The sequence below is a fragment of the Gorilla gorilla genome, chromosome 10 (assembly GCF_029281585.2).
Source record: "Gorilla gorilla gorilla isolate KB3781 chromosome 10, NHGRI_mGorGor1-v2.1_pri, whole genome shotgun sequence".
NCBI lineage: Eukaryota > Metazoa > Chordata > Mammalia > Primates > Hominidae > Gorilla > Gorilla gorilla.
In genome coordinates this window covers 139,765,576-139,777,954 of record NC_073234.2, presented here as the reverse complement: position 1 = coordinate 139,777,954, position 12,379 = coordinate 139,765,576, and the positions used below count along the sequence as shown (strand labels likewise).

At 56.6% G+C, this 12,379-nt stretch overlaps 2 protein-coding genes across 39 annotated transcripts in view; one reads left to right on the top strand and one right to left on the bottom strand.

Annotated features, from left to right (window-relative positions):
• The window catches only part of NCOR2 (nuclear receptor corepressor 2), a 245,481-nt gene extending 243,868 nt beyond the window's left edge, over positions 1-1,613 (top strand). For all 37 annotated transcript variants that reach the window (XM_055358335.2, XM_055358347.2, XM_055358371.2 and 34 more), the window contains one exon: positions 444-1,613. In XM_055358335.2, coding sequence (XP_055214310.1) covers positions 444-625 — 182 coding nt within the window. In that variant the 3' untranslated portion in view covers positions 626-1,613. The remainder of the gene's footprint in view (positions 1-443) is intronic.
• Positions 1,614-9,657: 8,044 nt separating this feature from the next.
• The window catches only part of RFLNA (refilin A), a 346,306-nt gene continuing 343,584 nt past the window's right edge, over positions 9,658-12,379 (bottom strand). Inside the window, exon 3 of one of the 2 annotated variants that reach the window (XM_019038459.3) lies at positions 9,658-11,506. In XM_019038459.3, coding sequence (XP_018894004.2) covers positions 11,173-11,506 — 334 coding nt within the window. In that variant the 3' untranslated portion in view covers positions 9,658-11,172. The remainder of the gene's footprint in view (positions 11,507-12,379) is intronic. The other variant, XM_063694474.1, reaches the window with a different exon arrangement.

Genomic DNA, 12,379 nt, shown 5'->3' with positions numbered 1-12,379 from the left:
TCACGAACCATCAGGATGCTTCTGCCAGGGGCACAGGCAGACGAAAAGGGTGTGGCTGGGGCCGGCCGGATCACATGGGCCTGGTGGGCCATCCGGGGGAGCCTGGACTTCCTTTGATGGGTAGTGAGGAGCCGTGGAGGGCTTTCGGAAGGGAAATGCTCATCTAACATAGGGTCAGAAGGCCCCTGAGAGAATAGAGCAGAGGGACGGTGAATAGGCTACTGCTGTAGTCCAGGCAAAAGACAGCAGGGTGTGAACGGGGACGGAAGTAGAACAGGTGAAGAGAGGCAGATGGTTCTGAGACCTGTTCGCAATTAGAAAGGTCTGGGAGGACTGTTGGACAGAAACGCTGAGGCCTCTGTTCCCGGCGTGGTGGGCAGGCGGCCGGCAGGGGCTGCCGGGCTCACAGAGGCCTCCCGGGCATCTTTCGCTTCTCCCCGCAGGTTCCACGCCATTCCCCTACAACCCCCTGATCATGCGGCTGCAGGCGGGTGTCATGGCTTCCCCACCCCCACCGGGCCTCCCCGCGGGCAGCGGGCCCCTCGCTGGCCCCCACCACGCCTGGGACGAGGAGCCCAAGCCACTGCTCTGCTCGCAGTACGAGACACTCTCCGACAGCGAGTGACTCAGAACGGGGGAGGGGGGGCGGTGTCAGGTCCCAGCGAGCCACAGGAACGGCCCGGCAGGAGCAGGGCGGCTGCCGACTCCCCCCACCTAGGAAGGAGCCCCTGAGTCCGCCTGCGCCTCCATCCATCTGTCCGTCCAGAGCCGGCATCCTTGCCTGTCTAAAGCCTTAACTAAGACTCCCGCCCCGAGCTGGCCCTGTGCAGACCTTACTCAGGGGATGTTTACCTGGTGCTCGGGAAGGGAGGGGAAGGGGCCGGGGAGGGGGCACGGCAGGCGTGTGGCAGCCACACGCAGGCGGCCGGGGCGGCCGGGGACCCAAAGCAGGATGACCACGCACCTCCACGCCACTGCCTCCCCCGAATGCATTTGGAACCAAAGTCTAAACTGAGCTCGCAGCCCCCGCGCCCTCCCTCCGCCTCCCATCCCGCTTAGCGCTCTGGACAGATGGACGCAGGCCCTGTCCAGCCCCCAGTGCGCTCGTTCCGGTCCCCACAGACTGCCCCAGCCAACGAGATTGCTGGAAACCAAGTCAGGCCAGGTGGGCGGACAAAAGGGCCAGGTGCAGCCTGGGGCGAACGGATGCTCCGAGGACTGGACTGTTTTTTTCACACATCGTTGCCGCAGCGGTGGGAAGGAAAGGCAGATGTAAATGATGTATTGGTTTACAGGGTATATTTTTGATACCTTCAATGAATTAATTCAGATGTTTTACGCAAGGAAGGACTTACCCAGTATTACTGCTGCTGTGCTTTTGATCTCTGCTTACCGTTCAAGAGGCGTGTGCAGGCCGACAGTCGGTGACCCCATCACTCGCAGGACCAAGGGGGCGGGGACTGCTGGCTCACGCCCCGCTGTGTCCTCCCTCCCTCCCTCCCTTCCTTGGGCAGAATGAATTCAATGCGTATTCTGTGGCCGCCATCTGCGCAGGGTGGTGGTATTCTGTCATTTACACACGTCGTTCTAATTAAAAAGCGAATTATACTCCAGTTACAAAGGTTTCTTCTCTACCTCAGACTGGGCAGCCAATAGGGCAGGCGTTTAGGGGACAGTGGGAGTATACCCCTGTGGAGGGCCAAGGCCGCATCCGCCTGAGTCACCAGGGAGTGGATCCTTTTGCAAGTTGAATATTTATACCCTTGGTAAGGACATCACCATGAGGGCATCAAATAGTCACATCTGTGGTGAAGGTCTCAAGTGTTCACACCCATGGTAAGAGTGTGTCAGATGTTCACATGGGTTCACACCCATGTGTCAGGTATTCACACAATGGTGAGAGTGTCAGGTATTCACACGATGGTCAGGGTGTCATGTTCACACTCATGGTGAGAGGGTGTCAGGTATTCACACCCATGTATCAGGTATTCACACCATGCTGAGGGTGTCAAGTCACACCCATGGTGAGAGTGTCCGATGTTCATACTCATGGTGTTAGGTATTCACACCATGGCGAGGGTGTCAGATGTTCACACATGGTGAGAGGGTGCCAGGTATTCATACCCATGTGTCAGGTGTTCACACCATGGTGAGGGTGTCAAGTGTTCACACCATGGTGAGAGGGTGTCAGGTGTTCACACCCATGTGTCAGGTATTCACACCATGGCGAGGGTGTCGAGTCAGACCCATGGTGAGGGTGTCAGATGTTCACACTCATGGTGAGAGGGTGTCAGGTATTCACACTCATGGTGAAGATGTTAGGTGTTCACACTCATGGCAAGAGTATCGTATATACACAGGGTGAGAATGTTGCGTATTCACACCCATGTGTCAGGTACACTCATGGTGAGGATGTTAGGTGTTCACACTCATGGCAAGAGTATCACATATACGCAGGATGAGGGTGTTGGGTATTCACACCCATAGTGAAGGTATCTAGTATTCACACCCATGGAGTCCAGTATGGCCATCACTTCCTAATTGGAGTATTTTAATGTCATCCCTGCCCACAGAGATCATGACCGGGGATGTCCCGGAGTGTTTTGAATACAGGCAGGAGAGAGAGCAACCCCTGCTAGCTTGTTCAGGTGCCTCTTGGGTTCAAGTCTACCACATCTTGGGTGTGCCCTGTCTTGTGCCCGCAGCATCCCTTCTGGAGCAGAGTGGAACCTGGGAATGGCCACAGTTCTTCACTATTGACCCAGTCACCCTTGGCCTTGTCCCTCGGTGCCAGTGGCCTGGCCCTCCCCCTCATTTTCCTGCCCTTTCCCTATGCTGCCACAGCAGCACGGCTGCCCCTCCACACTCCCCCAAAGCCTGACACCCCACCTGGTGCCCAGTCCCGTGTGCAGTGTCAGTCCCCGGAGCCAGATTGGGTGGCTGAGCTGGAAGAGCGTGAGAGAGACTTCATATGCCCACTGGCCCCCAGGTATAGCTACAGGCGCCCTGGCATGGGGAGTGCACTGGGGCCCCCTGTGGTGCCACTGCCTGCTTCCCTAGAGGGAGGAAGCCCACCCTTGCCCTGGAGCTTCCCCTGCTGGTCCAGAGTAGCTTGAAGCCTCCTGGTAGGGTTTCCATCTGGACAGCCCCATCACAATCTCTTAGCCATCCTATGTCCCCAAGCCCATGGGGACAGCGCTGGCCTGAGTGTGGCTGCTGAGGCCTGCCCCCATCCTAGAGCAGAGGTCAGAGAACCTTTCCTCTTGGCAGAGCCATGAGGTCAGCTCTGCCCCAATAGCATTCCTGGAGCCACTGTGGAGTGAAGACCCCCAGTTTGTGTCCAACTCCACCCAAGACCCACCAGACATGTAGACAGTTGGCAGCCAGGAAACGCCTGCCCTGCAAAAGCTGAGTCTTGCTGGGTGGGTTCCCAGGGTGGCCCCAGCTTCCCAGGCCCCTAAAACCTTTCGGAGTACAAAGGGGGTGGGAGGTGGGTCCTCTGCCCCTCATGGGCACAAGATAATCTGCAAAGCAGGGCATTCTCTTTTTGTTCTTCCTTCAGAAGTGCGTCTGAGTCATGCTAAGCGTGGGGATACCCAGGGTCCTGGAATTCTTCCTGTCCCCATCTTTCAGCCTTCATGCCCAGGCAGTCTGGGATGCTGACCTCAGTTCACCCAGAAAGAGGCAGTCCCAAATCCCCAAAGAGGGCCCACCCTGGCCCAGCTACTGGTAAGCAGGGACAAAGGGGTGGTGCCAACACAGATGGAATTCATCCTTGGGGGCTCTGATGGGGATTTGCCAGCAAGGATAGCCAAGGCTGGGGGTCCCTGGCCCTATGCTGGTGTCTGACCAGCCTCACATCCAGCACTGCAGAAACCAGCCCCACAGGACTGGGGGGCAATGAAAGGGAGAACCATGGTCTGCTGGAAGCAGAAATTGCCACCTTCTGCCCCGACCTTCCCAGGGGACCCAGAGCCTCCAGGGCCCAGGCTTGCCCAGGGTCCTGCCTCCCCTGGAGTGGGGACCAGGGAGGAGGGGCATCCTCAGGGGCTCTGCCCAGCCTCACTGGCTCTCGGTGTCCCACCCTGATTACTGTGCCCAGGTTAAAAATAAGCAGAAGCCTTGGGCCCATGCAGGACCTGGATTCCAGCTTGGTGACTGCGATCTGTGTGAACTTGGGGATGCTTTGGGTGCCCTCTGGGCCTTGGTTTCTCATATGTGCGCTGGGCTTTCATGCATCCCAACGGGGCTGAGCCTGGCGCTGGGCTGTAGTTCTGAGGTCGGCAGGCAGATGGCAGTGTGGGGCCGGCAAAGGGCACTGTCCCAGGCAGGCCTGCCCTCCACCCAGGGCACAGAGTGGCCCCTACCCAGAATCCAGGATGGGTTGGGGTGTTGGTCATGCCAGCCACCAGGGGTTACCCACTCACATCGGTGAGGCCCAAGATCCCACAGCACCTTGTTCAGCCACCAGTTAGACCAGAGAGATGGGAGTGGATCATAGGGCTCAGCCCTCACGGTCATCACCATCAGCCCCTGTATCTGTGCCTCTGAATTGGTACTACTCAGCACCACAGCGTATCTTCTCTGAGGACCAGGGACTTAGACCCAACCCAGGCGGTTGTTTGCAGGTGCATGGAAAGCTCGCAGCCTCCTGCCCTCAGAGGGTCCACTCTGTCTCCCAGCTACAGCCAGTTGGTCCTCAGCCTTCAAAGAGGTCATCCCACCTACCCCCAAAGAAGAAAGAGGTCATCCCACCTACCCCCAAAGAAGAAAGAGGTCATCCCACCTACCCCTAAAGAAAGAGGTCATCCCACCTACCCCTAAAGAGGTCATCCCACTTACCCCTAAAGAAAGAAAGAGGTCATCCCACCTACCCCTAAAGAAAGAGGTCATCCCACCTACCCCTAAAGAAAGAAAGAGGTCATCCCACCTACCCCTAAAGAAAGAGGTCATCCCACCTACCCCTAAAGAGGTCATCCCACTTACCCCTAAAGAAAGAGGTCATCCCACCTGCCCCCAAAGAAAGAGGTCATCCCACCTGCCCCCAAAGAAAGAGGTCATCCCACCTACCCCCAAAGAAGAAAGAGGTCATCCCACCTACCCCTAAAGAAAGAAAGAGGTCATCCCACCTACCCCTAAAGAAAGAAAGAGGTCATCCCACCTACCCCTAAAGAAAGAAAGAGGTCATCCCACCTACCCCTAAAGAAAGAAAGAGGTCATCCCACCTACCCCTAAAGAAAGAGGTCATCCCACCTACCCCTAAAGAAAGAAAGAGGTCATCCCACCTGCCCCCAAAGAAAGAGGTCATCCCACCTACCCCTAAAGAGGTCATCCCACTTACCCCTAAAGAAAGAGGTCATCCCACCTGCCCCCAAAGAAAGAGGTCATCCCACCTACCCCCAAGGAAAGAGGTCATCCCACCTGCCCCCAAAGAAAGAGGTCATCCCACCCGCCCCCAAAGAAAGAGGTCATCCCACCTGCCCCCAAAGATGTCATCCCACCTACCCCCAAAGAAAGATGTCATCCCACCTACCCCCAAGGAAAGAGGTCATCCCACCTACCCCCAAAGAAAGAGGTCAGCCCACCTACCCCCAAAGAAAGATGTCATCCCACCTACCCCCAAAGAAAGATGTCATCCCACCTACCCCCAAAGAAAGATGTCATCCCACCTACCCCCAAAGAAAGATGTCATCCCACCTACCCCCAAAGAAAGTTGTCATCCCACCCCTGTCTTATGTGGCTTTTTCACTGCTGCATCTTTAAAAGGAAGACTCATGCTGTTCCCCTGACCCCCATCTGCCTGGAAAACCCCTATACACACTTCAAAACCCAGCTGGGGCATTACTTCCTTGAAGAGCACACTACCCTGGCCTATCTTCTCTCCCCTCTGGGTCTCTGATAACACAGTGCAATCCTTGTCTCAAACCCGACAGAACCCTCGAGGGGCAGAGCTCTTGTCTTTCCCCTCCTGACCCTGCCTTTGGCTCTGAACCTCCCTGGCAAGTGTGTTGTGAAGTGACGCTGCGAGTGTCTAGTTCTCAAAAGAAACCTAGAAAGAGCTCTGTAAAGGACAGTTGGTGGCAAATGTCACCATGTCTTAGGACATCGAGAAGTTGGTTAAATGCAGATTCCTGGGTCCACCTAGACAGTCTGATGCTCTAGGTCCAGGGTGGGGCCCAGGAATCTGTGTTTTCAACAAGCAGCCCAGGGGTTTCTGGTGGGGGTGGTTGACAACCCTCACTATGATGGCAGGGGCGGTGCCCAAGGTTGGAGCTAGGCCTTCACCTGGAACCTGGCTCCTTCGCTTCCATCTGATCAGGAGGTCTCCAGTAAGTGCACAAAAGTCTCTGTAGAAGGAGACCTGGCCACCAGCCCCAAGAGCTGCTGCCCCACAGGGCAGCAAAGGACTGGTCCCAAAGACCCTGGGGTTGGCTCCAGACAAGCTTTCCTGGGATGACATAGACAAACTGGAGCAGTCAGGGTGGCTTTCTGAAGGAGGCAGGTCTAGAGAAGGGAATAGGCTGAGAGGAGAAAACCTGTGTGGGCAAAGGCTAGGAGGTGAGGCCCAACCAAGGACCCTCGGGAGCCCACGACCATGGGCTGGACGTGAGTCCCTGTGGGGGCCCAGGAGTGTCTGGGGTGGTGAGCCATTGCTTAATAAGGTAACTTGCTGGTTTTCTGAAATCAGGGCAGTTTTGTCTTGCAAGGGTGCTGATGGATTGTGAGGGAGAATTAGACCTGGGAGGCCAGTGTGGGACCAGGATAAGGGGCTGGCACAGTGGAGAGGCCAGGACACAGCCCCCTCGCCCTGGGGAGGGGATCGGGGACAGACACCATGGTGTGAGGGGGCAGGGGGCTCGGGGATCAGCACGATGCAAAGGCGTGTCACGGCCAGCTGCCTGGTCCTGGCCCCGTCATTCGACCCCACCACGGCTCAGTTTCCATGTCTGTCGAATGGGGTGGTGGTATTGCTATAGGGAGTGACTGCTTCCTAAAAGCTATTGGGTTTTTTTGGTTTGGTTTGTTTGTTTGTTTTTTTACATAGCCGCTGTTTGCTCACCTGTATGGGAATCAGATAGTGGCCAGAGGCAAAGGACAAAGGCAGAGGTGGGGAGGGAGGAGAAGCTGCAGGTGGTCGGCAGCAGTGGCTCATTTGCAAATCTGGGGAGCTGGCGCTGGTGGAAGGGTTCTCTGGCCATTCCGTCCTTGAGAGGCTAAGGAGGGCCATCAAAGAAAATTCAGTCGTTTCCAGATTCTCTAGAAAGCCGAGAGGGCTCAGCGGTCTGCAAGCCACCAGCTGTCCTCACATGGACACTTCCTCTGGAGGGAGGCCGGGGGCACACGCTTCGTTCGCAGGATTCTCCTCACCCCTTGCAGGGCCGTCGTGAAGATGAAACAGATTAAATACACGACATGCTCCCAGCAGGGCCAGGCACAGTGTGGGTGCTACGCAGGCCCTGGTTTTCATTCCCATTCTGGCAAGGAAGAGATGGGACCAGCGTCAAGTTCAGTGGACTTGCGGGGAAAGAGCACCGTGTACAGGGCAAGGAAGGGGGCTGCCGAATCTGATTTTAGGTCTGGTAGGTAGAGACCTTCCGCTCATTTTGCAGATGCTTAGGGAAGTGAAGTGACCTGTTCCTTTTCCAGCGACGGAGCCCATCCTTTGTCAGTTTCCCCTCCCCAGGGCCTGGTGGGTGACAGTTGCCCCTCTGAGGGCATCACCGGGGTCTTGCATGGCACATTGAATCTTGCACATCTGGTGTGCCTGGGCTGGGGGGAGATGGGGAAAGGCACTATAGCCAGCAGCACGCGAAGGCTGGGCAGTTGAGGACAGCAGCCAGTCTCTGTTTCAGGGATGGAAGTCCCCAAGGGCTAGGATCAGACAGAACCGATGCCTCTTTCTGCCTGTCTCCAGGTCTTTTGGGTTCCCCTAGGACAGACGAGCTGCTTTAAGGGAAAAGCATGTGCACTTGGGGGCCTTAGAGTGGTTGCCCCTGCCCTCTCCTTCCGCCTTGTGCCTGGCTGGGCTTCCCTGGGCCCCTGCATGACCAGCAGGCAGGCTGGGCCTCCAGCATCATCAGCAAAGGCAACAACCATTTGTGTGGTAGAGCCACCGCAGGAGATCCACAAATTGCAGGCTCTCAGAGGCGGGCGTGTTCTCCGGGTTCTCCAGGAAACGGGCTGAGATGGAGTTAGGAGGGTAAGAGGTTTTGCAGGGTAATGCCTGTGAAAGGGGAGTGAGGAACGGGACGGGACAGGAAGAGTCTGGCAGGCCATGCAGATCTGACGGTTTCAACGGACTCCACCTGAGCTCCAGCGCAAGACCGATCCCAGGGGAACCTCCATGTTTGTTGAATTCATTGGCACTATAATTGCAAGTGTCGGAAAGCCTTATCCATTTTCCCTTCGAGATGGTGAGAGATCAAGGTTGTAATTGAAAATCAGGCTTGTGGAGTTGAATTTGCATGGATTAAGGAAGGTGCAAAGAATGCCACCCCCAGCAGGCATCTGTAGGGAATCCCATGAGTAAAGCAGGGCTTGGGTCTTGAGGCGCGCTTCTGTCCGTGTAGACCAGTGGAGGCCTCAAGATTCGTCCTCGAGTTGATGTGAACCTGTGTTGGACTCAGCCTCTCTGGCTTCCATCCCCACTTCCCTGTTAGGGGCCGTCCTCCATCAAAGCAGGCAGCCGGTGGTTTAGAGTGTCCCGGATCTTGGGTTCAGATCCTGTCTCTGCCTCCTACCAGCTGCGTCCTACCAGTGTGGGCAAATGACTTAACCTCTCTGTGCCTTACTTTCTCCTCTGTGAAGTGGAGATGCGGTCACATCCATGTCAGCGGGTAGGGATGGCATGCAAGTTTTCATATGCAATGTTTCCTACAGAGCCTGAAATCCAATGAGTGCTCTGAATTAGCACGCATAGCATTCCCACTAGTGTTAGCTTAACCACTGCCAGACCAGGGTGTGGACCTCAAGAGGCTACCACCAGTCCTGACCATGGCACTCTTGTGACACATCCCCTCGGAAGACCTGTCCCCAGCAGTCTCTGTGGCAAAAGACACTCCCTTATCCCCTGCCCCCACCAACTCCAGAGCTTCAGAGCAAATTCTAGTCTGATTTTCCAGTCTGACTCACTGTCCCCTGGCTGCCGAGTGTCCCCTTTAACACACTCACGATCTCCATGGAGCCCCATGGGCCTCTCCAAGGGTGAGATGGAAAGAAACAGATTGTAAGGTGCGTCCCAGCCGCCTGCTCCGCAGTGGCAGCGAGGGCCCTTCTCCAGGAATGCTGTGGGTTGAGGGGCTTGCCAGAGCTGACGACCAGGATATGGAGCTGCAGATATGCACACCATCCAAAGTGCAGATGCCCGGGCCCATCCAAGGAGCTGCCCCCCAGATCTGAGTCCCCAGGTAGGTCCCAGGCCTCTGCATTTATTAATTAGCTCTTGGGTGGAGCTGGCGTACGCTTAGGCTGTCTACAGGGGTGGGGGCTAAGTCCTTCTTTGTCCCTTTGATCAGGGCCAAGGCCAGCTCCTTAGGGCACAAGCTCCAAGTGGAAAAAAAGTGATGGCCACACAGGAAAAGGGGCCTGGAGACCCATCTTCCCCTTCCCCAACCCCAGCGGGAGCTGAGGGTCTTACAGACAGAAAAGGAAGTCCCGTTGGGTTTGCACAGTTTATTAAGATAATCAATTTCTTAAGTTATTCCTTTGTTAACCAGACAGCATCTCTGGAGAGAAAATGCACTCTCTGTGTAGATACATAAAAATACATCAGTCATTTTGCCCCTCCTGGATGTGAACGGAATCTCCCCTCCTCACCTCCACAGAGGGATCTCAAGCCCCAGGGAACCTTCCCCTCCCCTTTTATGGGTTACCAGGGGAGTGGCAGGGACAGCCCCCAACTGCAGGGTGCATTCAGGTCTGAGGGGGGAGGAAGGCTCAGAGGGGCATCTCCCCAGCACCCTGCCACAGTGCAGGCTTCTGGGGTGTTTGTTCAGCGGCCTGCTGGGCTGCCCCAGGCTGGGGGCTCCCCCAGCTCCCCGTGCATCCTGGCTTGTTCCAGGGAGCCCTGAGCCAAGTCTTTGTCTGGCTCATGTTCCTCTCACAACATCCCACAGGCAGGGGTGAACCTGCCGCAGGAAGGAGTAAGGTGCTGTCATTGCGGAATCGATTGCGCACAGGAAAGCAGGCTGAGGGCGGCAGCCCGGTCCCCTCAGTGTCTCTTTAAATCGACAGCTGAGCTCCGACTCCCTCGAGTTCAGACCCAGCCTCACACAGGTGGCAGCATTTCCGAGAGCTTCACCGCCTCCACTGGGCACTTGGTTTTGACATCAAGGGTTCTAGTCCTGGAGGTGGTGCGTGGATGGGTGTTAGCTGGGGACGCCCTGCAGGTGAGGCTCCAAAGGCTGAGCACCAACCTTTCCATTTCGATGGGCAGTACCCCAAATCTTCGACACTGGAGGGCACAGGACACTGGCAAGGCCATGGCTCAAAGTATTTCTAGGCCTTCCCCGCCCCCAATATAACCAGCTCCAGCGCTGGCATCAGCATCCGGCCTTTGCCCAACCTCCTGTCTCAACGTCCACCAGAGGTGGCTCAGCCACAGCTCCAGACCTCTCGGTGCAACCTGCCTGTGTGCGAAAAGGCTGTTTTGGAAACACCCCAGGCCAGCAGCAGGGAAGAGAGTTACCCCTCTTCCCTCACACATGGCCTTGGCCACCAGCCTGGGACACATGGGGTGGCAGGGCTCTGGGGGAGTGGCAGGGCTCTGGGGGAGTGGCAGCCGTCCCCACCGGCTGAGGCTGGGATGCCTCTGTCCTCACACTGCTCGGGGCTGTTCTCTGCTTCAAGGGCACGCTATGGACCCATTCTTTTCCCCTGACCCTGGAGGTGGCCACCACCTAACAGTGCATGCCCCTACTGCCTTGCCAGCTTAAGTGCTAAAAAAAATAGATGCTTTTACTGAGTCCTTGACACCAAAACAAGGAGACCACCACCTAGCCTGTAGGTCAGGGCAGGCAGCCGGGAGCCGCCTCCTTCCACACGGGTCCTTGGTCTGGCAGCCTCCCTTCCTGCCTCCTGCCCGAGTGCCAGGCCGAGCTCATCGTGTCCATCCTCCCGGCTTCTCCCCAGGGCTCCCGGCTCCTCCAGCACCCCGGGCCGGCCCCAGCCCCGTCAGAGCGTGGCAGGGCCCAGGAGGCTGGGGGCAGGGTCCTGGCAAAGCTGCAGCTGCACGCTGGCGGTGAACCAGCGGCTGGGCCGGCCCAGGCTGCAGTGCAGGGTGGTCCGGAAAGAGCTCCTGGCGTGCTTGGGGAAGATGATGGTGGTGCTGCGGAAGCGCAGGGCGCGCGGGCGGGGCTCCAGGGTCAGCTGGCTGCGGTAGTTGCGCCACGTGCAGTTGGGCGCTGCCACGATGGTCTCGCTGTAGGCCGTGACGGTGGGCACGGGCGCATAGAAGACCTTGTCCTGGAAATGCTTCTCTGAGGCGTACTTGACCTCAGAGTTGCAGCTGGAAAGGGCAGGAGGGAAGCAGAGTGAACCCAGGATCGGGGGCAGCCCGATTCCCTGCCCTCAGCATGGACACGAAAGGGCCCTGGGCAGATGCTCTGAAGCCTAACGGGTGTGGGCTGCTCTGAAATGTCAAGGTCAAGAAGGTCAAAGAAGGACTGAGGGACTGTCTTGGCTTCACAGAGACTAAAGAGGCGAGACAGCTAAACGCAATGAAGGACCCCGACTGGATCCTGAACTGGGGAGAAAAGTAAGCCAGGAAAGGACCTTATCGGGATGATGGGTGAAACTGAGCCGTGTCGTGTGGGTTAGGTGCTGGCGTCACCGTGTGCATTTCCCTGACGTTGACAACTATGCTGCTGTCATGGAAGAGGATGTCCCTGTTCTTAAGAGACACACTGAAGTATCTGGGGGCTAAAGGGCAGGATGTCACCAATCTCCTCTCAAATAGGGCAAGATATAAACAACCAGTGAATCTGTTTGAGAGGCACATGCAACTTTTTTTTTTTTTTTTTTTTTTTTTGAGACGGAGTCTCGCTCTGTCACCCAGGCTGGAGTGCAGTGGCGCGATCTCGGCTCACTGCAAGCTCCACCTCCCAGGTTCACGCCATTCTCTTGCCTCAGCCTCCCGAGTAGCTGGGACTACAGGCGCCCTCCACCATACCTGGCTAATTTTTTGTAATTTTTAGTAGAGACGGAGTTTCACCGTGTTAGCCAGGATGGTCTCGATCTCCTGACCTCGTGATCTGCCTGCCTCGGCCTCCCAAAGTGCTGGGATTACAGGCATGAGCCACCGCGCCCAGCCACAACCTTTTAAAAAGTTTGAAATTATATCAAAATACGTTTTCCAAGAATTCCCTTCAACACCCTTGGA